General features: G+C 36.1%; 2 protein-coding genes across 2 annotated transcripts; both read left to right on the top strand.

Moving 5' to 3' along the window:
* Positions 1-1826: 1826 nt before the first annotated feature.
* LOC136845893 (5'-AMP-activated protein kinase catalytic subunit alpha-2-like) lies at positions 1827-11988 on the top strand. The gene is made up of 2 exons (XM_067116347.1): positions 1827-1961; positions 6010-11988. The coding sequence occupies exon 2, from the start codon at positions 7054-7056 to the stop codon at positions 8383-8385; it is 1332 nt and encodes a 443-aa protein (XP_066972448.1). The 5' UTR covers positions 1827-1961; positions 6010-7053; the 3' UTR covers positions 8386-11988.
* A 2062-nt stretch (positions 11989-14050) lies between these two features.
* RpS25 (ribosomal protein S25) lies at positions 14051-18488 on the top strand. The gene is made up of 4 exons (XM_067116389.1): positions 14051-14195; positions 17673-17780; positions 17969-18134; positions 18400-18488. The coding sequence occupies exons 1-4, from the start codon at positions 14193-14195 to the stop codon at positions 18468-18470; spliced, it is 348 nt and encodes a 115-aa protein (XP_066972490.1). The 5' UTR covers positions 14051-14192; the 3' UTR covers positions 18471-18488.
* The last annotated feature ends 2638 nt before the right edge of the window (positions 18489-21126 follow it).

Below are 21126 nucleotides of genomic sequence, written 5' to 3' on the forward strand. Positions count from 1 at the left end.
TATGCTTTGGAGAGGCTCCTTCTATATTTCTATTTCCCCCGCACTCTCATCGATAACTTCTACGTGGTTCCACATTCTTTAGCAAATTCTTTCATATCTTCAATTTATTCTCTGAATAGATCTGTAAATTGTAAGATTTGAGCAATTATTTAGCTCTTACCTTCCTGGTATGGCTGCTGCAAGAATCTGAATCCACTCCTTATATTATTGTACGCTGGGCAATAAATAAATGTCTTGATCTTTTGTTTTACATACCACACTTTCGGTCTTCCCATATTTCAGTATTTCCCTGTAATTCATCTTTAACGTATCTAAATCGAGTCTACTGTTAACACTGTTGTTTCTGTGCCATCATGCCAATTTTTTATACTCCTTTTGAATTTACTATAAAACTTTGCCCTCTCTCTCTCTCTCTCTCTCTCTCTCTCTCTCTCTCTCTCTCTCTCTCTCTCTCTCTCTCTCTCTCTCTCTCTCTCTCTCTCTCTCTCTCTCTCTCGTTGGTTTCCCAATGTATACGATTCATTTAACTTTGATTTAATGCTTATTTTGCAAAAAAAAACAGGAATTCTTTATCGCTTTTAAAACCTCCAACGTTACTTTATTAATATATATATATATATATATATATATATATATATATATATATATGTGTGTGTGTGTGTGTGTGTGTGTGTGTGTGTGTGTGTGTGTGTGTGTTTGTGTGTATGTGTATGTGTGTGTGTTTCTGGTAGTTTATGCTTCAGATAAAGCAGTAGCATTTCTTGAACAACTGGGTGACGCACCCATATCAAATCTTAGGGCCACAGTGCTTGTAATAATGCCCTATACACTCGATTGAAAGAAAGACCTTTTTATTTAATTACATTGCTGTTGTGAAGGGTTTAATTAACATCACAATTTCCATGGAACGCATTACTGTTTCCATTCCCAATCATTGCTTCACTACAAATTTACATACGATGGCACTGACCGTATTTGCTAAAGCTGGTGCATATAGTGTTTTAAATTCATGGTCTGAATCTCAAAGAAATATCTCATTTAATAACACTTTTCCTTGATATATATATATATATATATATATATATATATATATATATATATATATATATATATATATATATATATATATATGTGTGTGTGTAATTATGTATGTATGTGTATGCTCTGCGATGCAACATTTTTCATTATTCTTGTCAAATAGAAGTATAGTGATGAGGACAATTATTGTTGGGCTTGTGATTATTATACCATCATCTACTTATCAGGAAAACTATGTAACCGATTCTTTTAATGCAAAAGAACTTGTGAAAAGCGCCATAAGCAAGCTAATGTCGTGAAAAGGAAACAATAGTGTTTTACAAGTGACAGAGTAACAATAATTCTATAAATAACACCATAGTGAATCACTTCTAAATATTGCACAACAAAAAGTAATGAGGAATCTTGTTCACTCAAGAATTTAATTAAAGTAAATATAAATTTTCTTAGCCTAAAATTGATTTATAACAGATGGTATGACAAAGAACTGAAAGACAACCCTGCTGCGTGTATATTCATGTAAAGAGAATAAGAAAATATTTTTAAATAAAATGCTAAACAGATGCCTTTTAATATTTATAAAACCTCTATGTCAATGATACCAGCATCTTGTATGAGTTAAACCTAAAAACACTAATCTTTTGTGAATAATATTGTAATATTTTTGCTTTAACGATATATTAATAGAATTTTTGTATTTTAATTTCATCTAAAAGTTAAAAATTACTTAATTTTAACTTAATTTAATTTCATAATCACGGATTTTATCAGATCAAAAAGTGACAATGAAGACAAAAACTGGCAACACTGAGTGATTGCCTACGGCCCTTGTGTCATGAAAATACATTAACGTTTGCAAAACAATAACACCGTACTGCAAGTTGGGGTTTTCACGCAGTTATCCATGATCTACTTTAAACAAGGTGAGTAATTGGCGTACTTATTATTATTCTTAAAAGAGTTATATAAGAACCGTTTCGTTAAAGTAATTGTAGTGCGTAATATGAAGTCTTACTGTAGGCCTACACTATGCGTTGATTAGCCTATCATGTAGAGACTTGCGTGTATTCTTATTATTATTTATGCTGGTTGTTAAGACAAGTAACGAATAATCCGACCTGGAATATAATTATTAAGTTTATTTCTTTAAATAGGGACTCTGGTTCACTTTAATCTTAACTTACGTAGGCAGTGGTAACCCAACCTGTCATTGTTTTCCTTTTATGTCAAGTGACCTAATTTTTCCTGCTGAGGAGATAACTTAGTCCCAAGCCGAAGCAAGTGGGTATTTTTATCGTATGTTTTATTTAGTTTATTTCTAAGCATGATGTCTGCATGAACTATTAGACCTACCTTGGAAATTGACTTTTCCTATACTTCTAGCCTACTGTTGCTGGTGAAGCAGGTGTCATTGTTTATTGTCGGTCAGTTATTATGGTATTTCTAAGTATTAGCTCCGTGCTTGTTGTTACCTTGGAAACTGGTTTTTTCTACACTTTTGGGGCTGCTGATAATGAAGGTGAGTTTGTTTATTGTCGGCCAACTGTTATTTGCCCCCTAACTCCACTCAACAGTAAATGGGGACTGGGAATTCGGTTTTGGTTGGGGGAGAACACAGAAATGGAGCGGACATGTTTATGTTGTGGAAGCGTCCCCTGGAGGAGGAAAACGCCAGGGAGCCATCTGCAGGTGGGAGGGAGCGACTGAAAGGGAGGGAGAAAGTTCCTCACGTACCCCAACAGCAGGGGAAAGTGAGGAATGGTGCAAGTGGGGGATGGGAGGTGGAATGCGCAAACGCAGATCGCGTTGGGAACAAGAGTGGGTAGCAACAAAACAATGTGGTGGCGACAAAAAACATGTGACTGACAAAAATAAAACACTACCTCCTTTACCAGCAGCCGTAAAAGTGTAGAAAAACCAGTTTACAAGGTAAAACAGGCACGGAGATGTATTTAGAACTCGGGTTTCATAAAATAACCTGAAAAAAAACACAATCCGGTACACTAAGAGAAGAAGCCCCAATAAACTTACCTTAGGGACTCCGAGCCTGCACTCACTGGGGATAAAATTTGCCTTTTTTTTTTTAAAGGCTGTGACCTTGGCATAGCTGAATTAACATCTCGTAATTTCCGTAACAATATACGTTAATTTCCCGGTAGTTGACGTAAGAGTTTACGCAGGAAACAGCTAAAGGTGATGTGTTACAGGTTCACAGGAGCGTGCAGCAAGGAATCAGCCGGTGTACTGATTTGAAACGACTTAACAATTGTTCCAACTCAAACAGGCAGGTGCAATAGTTGGAAAGACTTGTGAGAGTCGCGTATGAATACCCCCCACACCCCCTCCAACGACGGGAGAAACTTCTCAACTCCTCCTGAAACCTCTTTTTCTGTGTTTAGCACTGGCACCAGGGGGTTCAAATGTATTTCGCCGTGTTTAGTACTGGCACCTGGGGTTCAAATATATTTTGCCGTAAATTGAAACTTTAGAATGACTGGGAACAAACGTTATCCCCCCAGCCCCCCTTTTTCCTCAGTAAGGAGTCGGCTTGGGTACCAAAATCTCCCCTATAAGATTGCACATGCATGGCAGCATTCGAAATAGCAGTATTAGTGAAAGTTTTTTGTCTTTGTAACGGCTACCTTTGTCGTCTTGTTGTTTCTATGTTTGTTTGGGGTTTTTTCATCTTTGTAGTGCCGTAAACAATAAAGTTTGGGTGTTTTCTCATTACCCGTGGTCTACCTCACCCATAACCCCTCTTTCCCTAGGGGTCCCCCAAATTGTAGGGTTGTAACACCCCACCCATAACCCCGCATTCCCATCGGGTCCCCAGCTTGTTGGATGGAGTGAGCAAATCACCTGTCCCAGTGGTATACCCCACCTGTAACCCTGCTTTCCCATCGGGTCCCCTAGCTTGTTGGATGAAGTCCTGTGGTTAATTACAGGTTAATTACAAATGTGCGACAAAAATTGAAGGTAAATCCATAATTAGCAAGCAAAAAAACTGTAGAAAAGTTAAGTTAGAAGGAAATCGCCGCCGCGGAGCTACTACTTAGATCTACCATTATTATTAACCCAACATGGTCAGGGACTCTTTGGGAACACGGGGTTTTGGAAACGTTGGGAGAAAGACCTGACCGCCATGTTGTTATGGAATGTTTCGGAGCATGCACAAGTCATCAGGGAGCCATATGTTTAAGAAGGGATTGGCTAAGGAAACCTATTATAAAAGGAACTATACTAACTTAATGTACCATAACCTAACCTAACCTAACCTAGCAGGCTGTGTTACTTAGTCGGGGGTTTCCACCCCCAGACCCCTTGGTGAAAGAAATTCCACTTTTGCCAAAGCTTCCCTATAACACTGCGCTTGCGCAGTAGCATTCCAGGGTGGCCAGCATTCAGCTTCTCACAGGTTAGTTATAGTCAACCGACAAAAAATAATGGTAAATTCTTGATAAGCAACCAAAATACTGTAGGAAAAAATCAGTTTCCAAAGTAATACCCCATGCAGAGCTATTGCATAGTTCTACCTTATTTAGTAAATACAACAATGTTTTTAGAAAATATTTCGTTTTTTTATAGTTTTCGAATATGCCTAATTAACCTTTTTGTTCTTTGCCTAATTCACAAACAACTTTTTAGAATTTAGCTACTCCCCTTCCCATTCAACTCCCCCTTCCCCCCAAAAAACATACTAGGCCTGTGGATTTATGGGGATAGAAATTTTTGAAAATATTGGAGCTAATGCAGAGGGAGGTGTCAGAGCTATTGTAGGCGTAGTTGGCATTTCAGAGGGAATATGACCCAACCAGAATTACCTTAACCTAACCTACCCACAGACACTGTGTCTTACCCCTTCAAGCAAGTCGTGACATCTTTACCAAATTTAACTTGTCATAGACTAGCCTACTACCATGGCCTGGTTCCCACCAGTTGCTGACCAGAATATATACCACCGTTTTTTATGTTCCTTTTGATATTTGTTTCTTTTGTTAATTTTATTATATTTACTGTATTTTGTTTTTTATGTTCATCCACAAGGGGCTGGAACTAAACACAACATCCATTTTGCACATACATTAGTAGTTACCGAACCAGAGGTGCTCAGTAGTAGTTTTAAGTTATAGTACTGGCTCCTAACCTGGAGTGGGGAATTTAACCTTGTAATGCACAGCCTCTGGAAAAAACTAGAATGTTTCACCTCATGTTTGAGTGTGACACTTGGCACTTCCACCCATATGTGGAGGAGGTAAGGCTTCTGATGGGGCTGCCATCTTTAGTGTACTTTGTGTTCTGCCCTATAGATGGTATTGAAGGTTCTTTGCTGCATTTTTTTCCCATTTTATTTGCCCCTTTCAGTCTCCTCTCACTTAGCTGTGAACTTACACAATACCTTGCTTCAGTTTTTGCACTATTGAAGAATAGGCAATTTGATGAGCATTGTGAGTAGAAATTTTCCTTGGTGTTCTTGTTAAACTGTTCATGAGTAATAACTATTGATTTAAGGTACATGGTTATTTTCCACTTCATGTAGAGGTGAGATCTGTTGTTTAACATAGACTCTACCTTGGTTTTTTTAAGGTGTACAGTATATGAAGTTGAAGTTATTTTGTTTGAGTTTTTGGTGTTTTAGCCTTGTACATTATATGAGTACTTTTCAAGGCCAACTTGAAGGTGTTATATATTTAAGGCAAAATTTGGAACAAGGAGCTTGTCAATGCATGGGGACCATTTCTCTGATTTATTTTGTTTGTTTGTAGTGTTAGCATTAAGAATGTTTGAATATTGTATTTTCCTTCAGAAATATGCTGGTACAGTATATCACATATTTGCTTGTAAGAATATTAGCTAATTTAGTTACCACTGAGCATTAGTTCATGAAATCTTGTCTGCATTTCAATGAATAGCACAACTGGGGTGAGGTGGTTACATCTGGTTTATGTCATATATTTTCTTTTTGTATTTCAGGAGCCATGTTCATCATTTTTCCCTAGAAGTAGTGTGAAAAGGATCATCATGTGCGTCGACTGGGATATGAATATCCTGCCTTAGGTGGGATGCCATTCCTACCTAATCTTTGCCACTAAAAGTACATTACAACTGTCGCAGTCTGTGATCTTTTCTATGGGACGAAACCCTCTTGAGCGTTAACCATTTCACACAGGAATAGTGATTCTTTGTACCTGCTTATTGTAGCGTCTGCTGCTAATACTTTGTATTTATAGCTTGTTTTAAACTTGGGTGTTGTTGTTTTTGAGTGCTTGCCTCTTTTTGCGTGACAATGGCAGTTCTGTAGTATGAGAGGTTTTTTATACCATTTAGAAAACTGATGAGTGAATGTTTTCCTTTATGTAAAGTGTGCTTGACTGGAGCATAAGTGGTAAATATATTTAATTCCTTAGATTCAGATCTCATTTTAGCTTTAATCGTTCTATTTTAATTTCATGTTTCAAGATATTGCATATTTGTGGTCATTGTAATTTTCGAACAAGATGTAACTTTCTTCGGAAAATCATGTTGCTGTCATTTTTCATAACAGCAGGAATTTAGGCACTAAAAAATTTATCAAAATTTAGGCTAAGCAGAAAATTAAAGTATTTTTGGAAAATTCAGTCTGAAATCATAGGCATCTGTTCATGGTGGAGAAACAAAATATTTTTGCCTCAGAGCATAAGGATGGCATCTTAAGCATGAAATATTAGCATACACGGGAAGATTCTGGTAAATACTTATATTTCTGTAATTCTAAAAGTATATAATCAAAGTGAAAATTACATGCATTCTTATGAGTAACTCGCAAACATTAACTTGCCTTTCTACATGCAAGTGTTAGTTGTTGGTAAGCATTGCTATGTGAATACCTACCATGTTTTGATTTCTTGAGCTGTTACTGTATCATATGAAATCATCTTTAGTAGGGCCAATCTGGAATTGGACTTGCCCTTTAGAGACAGAAAGGGATATTGTAGGTTTGCTTTTTATATTTTAAATTATTTGTTGCAATTGGCTACAATGGTGTTGATTGGTTACTATCACTTCGGAATGGTGTTAGGCCGTGGGAAGTTTGGTTGGGTGTCTCAGGCTACTCACAGAGTTGTAGGTCATTATGTTGCTGTAAAGCATCAGCCTTGGGCTGTGGGAGGAGACACCTGTGGGGGAGCTTCTGGTAAACATGTTGACTGTCAGCATGCTGATGAAACTCAGTGGCGAGCAGCCCTTGAAAATGAAGCAGAGTTACTAGCTCGAATATCACACCCTTCTGTTGTAGCCTTGCTTGAAGTGGTACGCAAGCCTAGTGAATTATATTTATGCCTTGAATATTTAGGAGAGATAACCTTGGCATCTATGGTGTCTCAAGACTATGAGGAAAAAGGTGCAGGCTTAACTGAGCCTGAAGCTGCATGTATCTTTAAGCAAGTTGCAGCTGGTCTGCATCACTTGCATTGTGAAGGCATATTGCATCGAGATGTTAAGCCAGAAAACATTATGATAATTCCTTCACAGAATGGTGAAATGCCAATTGCTAAGTTAATTGACTTGGGTCTAGCAGCCCTTTGGGACCCCTTGTCTCCTCTTAATACATCTTGCACTCGTGCAGGGACTGTAGTATACATGGCCCCTGAACTTACATCATCTGCTCATGTTTACGGCCCTGAAGTTGATGTATTTAGCTTAGGTGCTTCACTGTACTATGCTTTAATTGGGGAAATTCCTTTTATGGAATACTCACGCAATGGCAAAAGAGGTACTACTGCTGTGTTTGGTTTGCAGCTCCAACATGAGGAGGCTCTAGATTCTTTAACCAGGGAAGCTGCGGCTTTACTTCGATCAATGTTGGACGCTAACCCAAGCAAGCGGTACACTTTACCACAGGTTTGTGGTCATACTTGGATCATTCAAGAATATATCCCCTCCTCCAGAAGCTTGGAAGCTAATTCATCACTTATAGTTGATTGCCACAGTGGTCTTGATATTTCAGGCCTCTTCAGTGTGATTGGTAAAGATTATTTCTGTGGAGAAAGTGATGAATCTTCAGAGTTTGGTGACGAGGCTGGTAGTTCAGAGGAACTTGTGTTTGTCAAAACAAATCATTCTAGGTCAATAGCTAGTACAAGCAGCAGTAGCTTAGGAAATGTAAGTAAGTTAAGGATTAGAAGTTCAAGTAGCAATAATATTGAAGATACAAAAGATATTTTGGTAAACATGGAATGCGTTGATCGTGTTTCATCTCTGTTGCAGAAAGATAATGATCATGTATTACAGCATCTTGGGGAGGAACCTTGGGGACCAGTAGGTGGGATATACAATCTTTTGCTTCATGCAGGTTTAGTTCAGCAAATTTGATATGTATTGTTGAGTACTTTCCTTAAAATCATCTCTAACATCTTAGTGGATTGCTGTACCTTTTTCTTGATGTTTAAAATGGGAAGTTGGATTATTGCATGTTTTGGTTTTCATAATTACAATGTATATAAGTCAGGAACATTAGTAATGTGTTGGGAGTGTTTTTCTCTAGCAGTAAACAATATGGTACAATCATAAGTCAAATCAGAATAGAGAAGAGAATATAGCATAGTGTGGATAATGAATCATTCCCAAGTGTTTCATTTGCACTCCACAGTATTAGCTTCAGGAACAAACTTTTGAGTCGCCTTCCAGAAAAATAGTTATAGATTGAATGTCAAAATTTATTAATCATATGTAAGCTATTCTTATACTTTATTCTGTGAGATAACAATAAAACCTATGTTGACGAGTTACCTGTTGTGTAGCAACTAACGATTTATGTTAGTTATAAAATTTTGTACATTGTTTATGGTACAGTAAGTCCTTACATACAATAGTTAATGTAGTGTCCACATTTTGAGCTGTATTGCTCATGAGTTCATCATTAATATTCCTCCATTTTCCCATTACAGTACTGTATATTTGTCCTTATAACAGTATATAGGAAGCTGTTTGTGGTCTTTCATGGTGCCTATTTTATCTGGAAATAATTTTTGATTGATTTTATATACATATACATATATAACATATGTATTATTTTAGCATTATATGATATTGTAGTGGCCTTAAGATATTAAAACATGAAAAGTGGATTGATTTGTTGTAGAACACTTTTGGGGTAAGTATCAAGAGTTACTGTTTTTTCAAAGCACATTGAAGGTACATTTGAGGGAGTTGCCTGCTTTGTTTTTAATGATGCTGTTAATCACCAAAGTACCTCTTTTTCTCGTACATTTTGGGTAAAACAACAAAAATTGTCTTGGATGAAGGTCATTCATACAGGTGCAGCTTTGCTTTGACAACAACTAAATGTGTATTCCTGTGAATCATTTGTCATGCTATAAATAGGAAAAATATTAATGAGCCAAAATAGGGGAACTATGAGCAAGAAAGTAAAAGCAATAAGTAAAACTACTGATTAATTTGTCTCCAAAATATTGTACAGTATTATTTTTTGTGTGGTTTATGCACAGCACATACCAAATTATCCAGATTTAGTTTAGTATAAAATTTGTTGATTTTGCCAGTCTCTGATTAAGTCTGTCTGAACCCATTGGGTGAAATTTGCATTATTAATTTGTTGGGTTACAGTAGTTCAAATGCAGCATTGTTTGATGAGTTCATATTAAACAACACAATACATGTAACTTTGTTTTTATAATTGTTAAGGGTTGTAGTGTTTTGCCTCTAAAATGCATAGTACAGACCAGAACTAACTGTACCTTATATAGAATTAATTTTTAGAAACTATTATTGCTCTGGAAAGTATGGGCCTCAAACTGTATATGATCTTTATGTATGCATTTAAAATATCTAAAGAAAGCAATAAAAGTACAAGAAAAAGCTAAAAATTTAAGAGGATGGGTAGATGAACCAGGTAGCATATTAAAAATTTTACTTATTTGACAACTGTCCTGAACTCCCAATTAATAGATCTTTTTTTACGTAGACATGAAATGAAAGCAGGGCCAGGTTAGCTTGAAATATTGGAGCTGCATCAAACAGTGATGGCATTTCTATAATAGCAAATGCAAGCCAGAGGTAAGATTTTGTACAAATGAAAAGAAATAGCTGTGTGATAATGTGCAGAAAATTTAACTACTGAGCTGTAACCAGGGATAAGCAAAATTAGTGGTGAAACTGGATAACAGACTACTGGTGTACTGTATACTAATTCAGTATTAGATTGATTGTGGCAAACTTAAAATAAGTAAAAAGGCAGAGATATTGACCAAAGCTGCTAAGTTATGATAACATCAGACACATCAGACATTGAAATACCAAAAATGATAGCAGTATGGCTAGAATCCATTGTAAAAATAAAAAAAGTAAGACATATATTGTGATTGATGTCTAAAAGTATTAAGGACAAGAGGTAATTAAACAATGCAAAATGTGGTTTTCATCAGTATATAAATGGAACTCTGAAAATTGAACAAAGTTACATAATTATTTGGAAGTCATTCCCCATGATGTAGTCTCTGTATGTAGTCTGTATGTTTTATGTAACTCTTCTAATATCAAGTAACAACGAATGACCATAGTCTTTGACATAGTTTATTAAAACGATTTCTTCAGAATCATCAACATAATTAAATTTTAATCTTTTCATAAAGCTTTAATCCATGAATTACAGTAATTTAAGAGCTTATCCCCTTGCAGCTGTGGGGTAGCTGAAAACCTTCAAGTTAATTACAGTATAGCCTTATATTCACTTACAAAAGTTAACGTCAACATGTCGCTAAGCCCAACCAACTACTGTACTAACTTTCACCTGTCATCAGGCTCTAATTTCAGGCTTTCTTATATGTACTTTACAATGTATTTGCTTATGGTTTGCTATTTTGGCCCAAATTTTGATAACTTTTGAACTTGTGTGTCATAGTCACGATTTATACTTAATTTCTACTGCCATATCAGGTAAATCATGTGCTTTTATTGTTTCATGTGCCATAATGTATGTAAGTTAAACATCTAAATATGTTCTATAATATACATCCTGAATTGTATTGTTATAATGGTCATTTTTTTTCTAAAACAGCTTCTTTCTTGAAGGAAAACTTCAGATGCAAGCTATGGCATTTAGGTGTTAACTCATTATGGCTTGGGATGGAATTTTATGGGGTAAGGCTCAATGTATAAATGGTTTATTGTAGTATAATGTATTTTAAATTACTGTGTTGTACAGCATACACTGTATATTGTAAGAGTGGCTAAAATCCAGCACTGATGAAGACATTGTCAATGTATGTCCAAGTTATTACTTATACAATGTCTGACTGTGTCAGCTTATGTCAGAAGTTGCTCTTTCATGGACCATTTTTAATGTCAAACTGATTCCTACTCTTATATCTTCAAATTTCCTCCTTTCACTGTCTCTATGACAGAGGAGGGCAGGTTGTTTCTATCTAGTTTCTTTGGTTTCATCTAAATCATTGTTGATAACTTTTAATGAGGTCAGTTGCGATGTTTTGTTGGTGACTTTTGAGGTATTGTCCCTTCAGTATACACATGTATAACACCCTTCCCCACTCTCCTGCAAATATAAGTCTGGCTATGCCACCAAAAAATGGAACCAATCATAAATACTTTGTTTTTATTCTGCTGGTCCAAAAACAGTACACAATATGTTATTAGCAGCATTTTTTTAATACAAATATGTATAAGGAAAGTAATAACGTACAGTGACCATGTAACTTTGAATGCACTTGTGAATATGAAGGTTCATCTGGTACCTTGGTATGTATACATTAAAATTCTAGGTGATTAGACCTCTAAATATAGTCAGTACACACACAACTAATATGCTGTTGTTTTGTGTGTGTAGGCATAGGTTTTGTAGAACTATAATTGCTAGAATACTATTTTGTTATTTTTTAATAATCCTGTGTAGTACTATTTACTGAACTTTATACTTGTGTAAATACACTGTATAGTATATATTTAGTTTCATTGTCATTTTGGTTCTTAATTTGTGTGGATTATTGATGGACGAACAAGTGTCCATGCTAATCCAATGTATTAATCAAAGATAAAAGAGCAGATAATTGTAGAACCTAATGCAGTCCAAGTGGTTAATCTGCGTATTGAAAAAGGGTTGTAAATTAGAAATGGAAAGCCATAGGTGACAGCAGTAGATCTTAGACAGGAAGATTTGAAGGAAGAACCCTAAGTAGCAGCACAACCAATTCAAGGATTACTGAATTCACTGCATTAATGTGGAGGTAGACCAGCTTCCTGATATCTTTTTGTGAGTTGGAAAGGTTTCAATTGTTAATCTCTTTGTTCAAGCAGATTCACCAGGTTTGGTTAAGAGTTTTTGAATTCCTGGAGTTTTTTACCCATAGTTTGTGTCCAGATATCCTTCCTTCATTCATTTCCCGTATAATTTTTCGTCTATGGTTTTCTGCCCTTCCATCTGCTGTGAGTAATAATAATTTAAAAGATAATGACTGAATAAATAATTTCGAACATCTTTTGAAACTAGATTTGATAAGGTTAGAAAGCACGCCAACACATCTGAACGCCACCACCTGGTTTAGACGAACTGGGAAAGGTTAGCTGTCAAGCTTTGTTAATAATGCTTGGCTAGTCTCGACAAACAACCTGTTAATACCTTATACAGTACTATATGCAGATTTTGCTGCATGGCTAGACAAAAAATGGTACATCTGACAACTACAAAATTTCGTCTTGTATATAGTTTGCTAAGATATTGAGCAGAATGGTCCAGTTTTCTTGACCATATAATGCAAGTTTCCACATCAGAACTGTCTACAATATGCCAGCAGTTTCAAAAGTTGACACGTTATCTATGACCAGGAGGAACAGCCGCTGATGGCAACGCTGGTATACATATGGGCTTTATGCGGATCTCCAAACTCCTCCTCCAAATCCCTATTTCATAGGGTTACTAAGGTTGCTTTTGCCAGTGCAGTCTATCAAGCTATGATTGAGATTGGAACTCCGGACCACCACACTATGAAAGCCGGGCAAAACCGGTGAGATAACATGGTTATTGAAAACATCTCGGGCAACTTCACTCAAAAGGTGGTGGACAGAAACGTTAAGTAAACATCACTTTTAATGGGGCCCAAGTAGTAAGTTTTGTACAATACTTTAGTCTTTTTAAGAATTGAAATTAAGATAGAATGTACTACAAGCTAGAACTAGGCCTTTCTCATTTCAAATCCTTTTTCAGTCATGAAAATTAAGATATATCAGAGTAGCATAGTTATTCCGTAAATGACTGAAATTTTCTCAATTCTTTACAAAACATTTGCGGGTTTGGTGTAAGAAAAGTTTTCCTGTCATACCGATAACTAAAACTTTGTTTTTCTTAGATGTTTACGTGTGGAGTTTTTCCATCATGCTGTGATTACTTCTTTGTTTCCATGATTATGACTGAATAGCTGGTAAATAATCGAAATAGTGACCACACCCCCAATATTTTTAAACCTTCCTCTTTGTGTATAAAAATGACTTCTGATACATTGTTGTTCGTTCAAGTTTCATTGATAACGTGTGGCAATACATATAATTTTGGTGGTTTATCGTGGCAAGGCGCTTGCTGGGCTAATACCTAACATTTGGGAACATTTAACGAATCTAAAAATATAAGCAACAAATCCTAATACTAAAAGTCGTGAGAAGAAGAAGTCGATTTCTAAGTCTATGGTTTGGTTTTGTGTAAAAATGTTTCAGAAATTTTACCGATACTGACAATAACAGTGAAGAACTGATTATAAGGAATGAATTAAAAGTTAACCAATTATTTTTAAGCTAAATAAAAAGATGCTTGATTAATAAGTGTTTGTGTCAATCATCATCTTGAGCATAACTTACAATATACATATAATTAACTGTACAGAACAATCTCTTCAGTACAGATGAAATACCATTTGACATCTGCAGAGAATATTAACAGTAATTTAAATTCACTAATATTTATTTTAAGATTATGTAGATAATAACATTTTATTTTATAATAAATTGAGTAGGATTAAAACACAACTTTGTGTTGGTAAAGAACCACTGAATTAGTTCTTCTGAATAACCAATCATGAGCCTGCTTCAGCTGCAGCCTTAGCCAATCAGAGGAAAGGAATCATCTTCCCTTCATCACCACAACAAACCGAGGAAAGATGGTGAGACCGTACTTTGCACATTTTTGTATTTTAAGCCCTTCTACCGCCATTTTAGTGGTATTTTCGGTGTGAGAGTTAAATGGGAAGATATTGCGTATATTTATATATAATATTATTCCAAATTGGGTTGTGAATTTTGTGTAGAATGATAATTTAAAATTGACTCCGGATTTCGCACGTGGATGTCCGTGCCTTTGATGAGTCCTATTGTCAAAGGTTTAAGTTATTGTCTTTGGTCTTTTATTTAAGATTGATTCTGTAATGTTAAATTGTTTCTGTTAAACCAGGAAGACGTAAATTTAACATTTAGATTATTCTACCGGTTACCGCGATAACTTACCGATCGCTTACGGGTAACTTGGCTTTCGTGTAGGGTACCCTTATAAACTTTGGCATCCTAATGTTTTCCAGTTTGTGATACTTATATAAACGATAGGCTTAGCCTATTGCGAGACAAGTCACTCGTAGGATAGGCCTATCCTGAGGTCGTAGGTTAGGAAATGCGATGTTTTGTCACGGTCAACCTTCGACTTATCGTAGTCTGTATAACGGTAGCCTAGCCAAGGTCATAATCAAGTTTGGTAACGTTATGCAGTTTGTTTTGCTAGGTAACATGTTATTAGAAAGTTGTTAGCCTAGGCCAACCTATATAGACTTTGCTTACGTGGACTCTCGGCTTGCCTAATGTGGCTAGGTTATGCCAGTGTTTGTGAGTAGCCTAAACTTGAAGGCGATGAAAAACAGCGGTCTCTGTTAGCGAGTAATGTAAGTGATCTTAGCCTAGGCTAACGTAGTATGAAGTAGGCACAAGCTAAATAGATTAGGTGGCAACGTATTTAAATTTCTCACAAAATTGCCTTCGTCCCAGTGCTTGTGTTCTGTTTTGCGATCAGGTTTTTTACTAGCTGTTGTTTTTAGTAGAGTTTTTGTATCTATTGTAGGCCAGCCTATACATCGTGTAGGAAAGGGCTCAGTATGAAACCTGGTTTTTGGTGGTGATTAAAATAAAGTGAATTACATGAACAGTTGTAATAAAGGTGGGGTTACAATGTAGGCTATGAGCAAAAATAGCACAATTTGGCTAAGCCACAATTGACATTAACAAGTGACAGCATTGGCCAAGATGAATCAAGGTCTGCCCATCCATCAGGTAGGCAGTAAGTTACTAACGCTTACACAGTCTAGGCTTCAACAAATTTGATAATGGCCAGCAGGATATGGAATTGCCCCCTGTGCTTGCAAGACTGCATTTGTGCTACGGCTTGCCACTTCATACACAAAGAAGACGACCCATGGCAAGACTTACTATAGCTTGAATAGGTAATCATTTCTATATTGGGTAATAGTTACTTGGCCACCCCAGAAGTGTAGGCAGGAGCTGTTTGACAGTCCAAGGCCAAGAGAGACTAGGTCTACCCAATTGGGTGGAGTCACCTCCCACCTGGGATAACTACATAGGCTATGACCCTATCTTAGAGTTACCTGCTCAAGGTCCCTTTTTCTGTTTACGGAAATTCACCCGCTGATGCAATAAGGAGGTAGACAAAGCACCACCTACAATGGGGGATTTTGGGGCGAAGTGAGCAGACCTCTTTTTCATTTGAATTCTACTTCCAGTGACCGCTCCTGACTTAATGCAAATAGAAGGTTATAGTGTTGAAACCTGAGGTAAAACAAAACGGATTGTCTTTTTGTATTCCTACCCAGAACAGATGTAGATCTAACGAATGAGCAATAGACTGGTTCATTATGTGGATGAATTACATACAATGAATTATTTGTAAAGTAGAAACAATACGAATATCAAGAAATTGGGAGAATTCCAAACTAACAACTTAATCCCAACAAGTGCTGTGGAAGTTGCAATGAAATCTCCACAAAATATAATAATAATAATAATGGAGAATGATAATTCAGTCAAGGGGACGATGACAAATCCTTTCTCGCCACAGTGAAGAGACTTTTCCTCACATGTAAACTTCTCATCACTGTGGGTGGAGCCTCATGACATCATAGGTTAACCTTACTATTATGTTCAAAACCCTTACCTGCAATTTTGATGGTGCTGGCATAGGAAACACCCTTTTACTCTGATAAGTACCAGAACTATTGAACTTGGGTACTAAATAGTATTTGCAAAAATGAGGTAGGTTTATAAAATATACACTTGCCGATTTTAACCATTATCCGATGCTTTGATAAAAAGGTGTTGCCGAAAAACCGTGTGTTTCATCGGCTCTGAATCCCTTAGTAGTCTCAATTTGTACTTTTGGGGCGTGGGACACAACTTTTTTAAATGCCTTCACCTTTTGGAAGCGAATTTTTTTTTTTTTATACCAAGGAGACATAAAAAATGACTGGTTAACTGAAAAAAAAAATGTAATTTTAATAATACTGTACATTTGAAAGTTTGCTAAAAGTTGGTGAAAATGAAGACTCGTGGCCTGGTTCCTGCACGCCGCCAAACGGAGAGTCTACCAACTAATATATAGTATTACGTGGTGGGTTGTATAGCATGGAGAGATGTATTGAAATGCAAAGGATGATTAGAATTGTGACATATGCAGGTATGCACTTTGTGAAGTGAATGGTGGCATCCAAGGTTGAGGGTAGTTTGGAGAACGGAGGGACTAGCTTAGTTCATTGTCTCTGATGTTTATTGTTTTGCCCCAAGATTGATATCAAGTTAAGAATAAGCTATTTATAGTATTCAAGGTTTTGTCGAATAAATTGATATGCAAGTGAGCTACTGGAGACTATACAAGAATATGCAAAACTGAAGAGCATAGAAGTAGAATATATCATCAGAACAGACAGGCTTCCAAAATTCTTGACAGACAAATCATACTTATTTTCTGTGCAATTAAGGAAGATATAAAGCTGATAAATCGGAAATGTAAATTTCAAGTATTATACAACAGTAGCAACGAAAATCGTCTGCATTATTAAGTTTTTAGATAATGCCATTTTATGTTCATTGGGTATCAAGATAATTTCTGATGAATATAGTAACCTAATGACAAGTCATCAGCAATATCATCAGTCTGTTCACCTAATGACAAGTCATCAGCAATATCTCAGTCTGTATTGATTTATGATATTCAAGGACATTGTCACAGCTGGGTTTGTTTCTCAAACAATTATTCTTGAAAGCTAGGTGAAGTTTGGAATAGGTTATTTAAAGTAAGACAACTTGCCTGGTATTAAAAGGCTCTTGGAAACATGAAAATATAGTGGCAAAAAGCATTGTAGTTGGGGTGGAAGGAGATGGCATGTGTCAAATCTCCAGTTAGCAAGGTGTGTTAGCTGGACATTTTTGTGACCTTTGGTGCTTTTGAGTCAGATTTGCAGACCATATGTGAATTAATCACAGCTGTTTTACCCATACACTGTTATTCAGTAGACTTGTTTAAATTCTATTGGTAATTGTGTTAAAAACTTGACATGAACTTTTTTTTTTTTTTTTTTCCTCAATAGCCTCCCAAGAAGGATACCAAGGGAAAGCAGCCCTCAAAACAACCAGCCAAAAAGAAGGAGGGAGGAGGAGGTGGAAAGGCTAAGAAGAAGAAGTGGTCAAAGGGAAAAGTAAGTTTTTTTTTTTTTTTTCTGCTTTAAATGTACCATACTTAATTTTTTGTCTTCCATTGAGTGATTTTCATGTCAGTTTTCTAGCGTGCTTATTTATGGAAGTTCTTGACCGCCTACATGAATCATAAATTTCCCCATTAGGGAATGCTGATACCGTGATCTTATGCTTTATATTTTCTTTTCAGGTTCGTGACAAGTTGAATAACCTGGTGTTGTTTGACAAAGGCACTTATGATAAATTTTTGAAAGAAGTCCCAATTTACAAGTTGATCACCCCTTCAGTAGTTTCTGAAAGGCTTAAGATCACCGGATCTTTAGCAAAGAGAGCTCTTGAAGAACTACATAGTAAAGGTAAGTTTTAAATTTGGTGCGCAGGTAAAGATTACTGGACGTAAATTATAGAAATAAGGTAATTGCTAGCATGGGAGTGTGATTGAAGGATGATTTTAGTAGTGTACGTTAATGTGACATTAGATTATTATGTTCATGATGGACTGCAGCTATATTTTGTTTCCCTTTGGGTTATTTTTGAGGTTGTTCATTATTAAAATGAGTGTGTAAGCATAGTCGAATTTATTACTTTAGTAGTGTTAACAAGACTTCCTTCCTTCCACAGGCCTCATCAGACAAGTTGTAAAGCATCATGCACAGGTTGTCTACACAAGGACTACTAAGAGTGAGGACTAAATAAACTTTAGTAAGAAACTGGTGGTTTGATTTTTCATTTAAATTTTGTCATGTTGAAAGGACCATGTAAGTGTAGCAAAAGCTTTGAAAAAATCAGAGGATTTTATCATAAGTGAAGGTATGTTATTTGCTGTTATCCTTAGTCTTTCCTCAATGGGACCCTACAAAGAAATGCAGAAATAAGGTCCCTGGGATTTTTTATATGCAGATGCTCACCAAGTCTGGTAAAAGCTAGCTCATGGTGATAGGAAATTAGTTAACAAATATTCTATCAGTGAATGCCGGTGAAATGTGTCTTGAGGCTGTATTTCATCTAAGCTTTTTCCCCATTGAATGGTACTTCATTGGAATAAGATTGTTTTCATATCTTGCAAAGGGATTTTGAAGGTTTAACAGTACAATAATTCAATGTACACAAATTTACCAAATATGAAAACAGGTAAAGAAAACTATGGACAAGATCTGTTGATTTTTATTGCAGAAAGTAGAAAGAGAAGAGACTACCGTGAGATAAGGTGGTTTGCAAAAATATAATCCAGTTGTAACCGATTTCTTGGAATGGGGAGCAAAGGACTAACAAATTGTAAAGATACCCCAAGGCAGGATGCTGAATGTCACGTGTGGGAGGATGGAGAAATCCCTGTATATCTTGAGAGTTGCATGGTAGAAGACGAGGCCAAACTCGGGTGAAAATCAATATTATTAAAATATGGTGAGATGGGAGAAAATTATCATGTATAGAGGGAGAAGGCAATTAAAATTCGATTTAAAACTAGTCTTTTGACCTCCACCGGGAAGTCCAAAGAAGTTCTGAGGTGCCAAAAACACTGGCTAATTATCTTTAGCCATATCCCCAGAGGTTTGTTAAATGAAACTGCATAAGTTTTAATTTCAGCTGGAAAGTTGCCATATCCGGAAAAAACAGCTGACATGCAAATTGCACAAAAATACTTTTGCTAGTAATGAAGACTTAAAGCTGGACTTACCTCTGTACAAATTGCTAACCCCAATTTTAGGAGGTAATTGAAATCATGCGGCAACAGTCGTTTGGAGGATATGTCTAGAACTGTGGTAGTTCCAGCTCCAGTAAGATACTGTATTCAGTATTAAAAGTTGCTAAAGGCTTATAGAAATAGTGCATGCTCTCCTCTCATAATCAGTATTCAGTAGAACATGTGCAACATTGAGCTAAATTGATGGTTAATGTCTCCAAGGTCATGGTTTTGCTGCAATCTCCCAATAGGAGGAATCGGGTCTTAAAGACCTGGTAATGCCTTAATATTTATGCAGTACTTAGATAATCCGCATCCAAAAACTGTCGCCAGATATATCCCCTCACCAAAGTGTCCAGTTTTCAGTGACAGTAAATGTGATCTGGGACTGGGTCACTTGGATTATCAATCAAATACCCACAGCCACAGGTCAGACGTGTTACTAGTCCGAAGATGGGATATTGCCTAAAATGAATGTCTTTTGGATAATATTGCCTAAAATGTATGTCCTTTAAAATGCTACTGTCCAGCATTGGGTTAAATTAGTCATTTATCGGATTCATTCCACGAAATTTGCCATTTATGAAAGACGTTGGGTTTAGAGATTTAAAATTATTGCTGACATGAACTGGGAGACATTTTATTAGGTGGTGATAACTGCAGGATTCCCCGCTTTTTCATTTCCTTCAGTGCATACACCAATAGGTGTGCAACTTGTCCCATTTATACAGGCATCTTATCATTTATGACATGAAAACAAGCTGTTGAAAAAAATTTTTGGTAGGCTAGACTTTATTGCATAATTTTGATTAGTAAAATCATATCATAACTACGAGCTAAAGTGTGGGAAAACTAGACTGGACCTTTTTTTCTGATGAATGTAAATTGGAAAAACAAAATAGCCTGAGGCAAAATTTAATTTATGGAAGGTCCGCTATAGGTTTGCCCTTCAACAGAAGGTACTGTTACTTAGGTGATAATTACTTATTGACAAATTATCTCAGGTTTTGATTTGGATTCTGTCTTTCCACAGTAATTTGCGTTTTTTATATACTTAATAAAGATTTAGCTTTTTTTTTTTTCATAAATTACCATGATTTTTTTTTCTCAAGTCCCGTGGGCTACTACCGGTATGTGCAGACGTCTGCTGCTCCCCGTAGTTTGGTAGCGCACTTTAGTCATTATTAATGTTTGCAATGAGAGCAAAATATGTAAAATTTTATTGAAATAAATTTATAGAGCTTAGTGCGCAATGATTCAGCCACATTAAGATTCAGAAACTAAAAAAGAATATGAAAACAGCGATGACTAGACATTTTGAAATTAAGCATACTCCAAGACTGTAATAGAGCAAATAAAGACATATGAAAAGAAGAAATTAAACATATAACAAGTGTTTGTGTTCAGATGTGATAACCCACACGTTAAAAGAAATGAGGACAAGTAAGAAAGGGAGAAAGTGCTCGTTCCACTGAAACTTATAAGAATAGTGACAATACCGTGATAGTGAAAGACATTTATTAACTAAGAAACACACAACAATCGATTAAAATGAGATTATAGAAACGAACACACACTGTAATTACCTAAAAAAGCATTATAACGTACTTTGCCCTCTGAAAATAAATAGGAAACGAGACGTCTTAAAATATTGTGATAATAAA

This window comes from Macrobrachium rosenbergii, chromosome 14 (genome assembly GCF_040412425.1).
Source record: "Macrobrachium rosenbergii isolate ZJJX-2024 chromosome 14, ASM4041242v1, whole genome shotgun sequence".
In the NCBI taxonomy this organism is placed as follows: Eukaryota; Metazoa; Arthropoda; class Malacostraca; order Decapoda; family Palaemonidae; genus Macrobrachium; species Macrobrachium rosenbergii.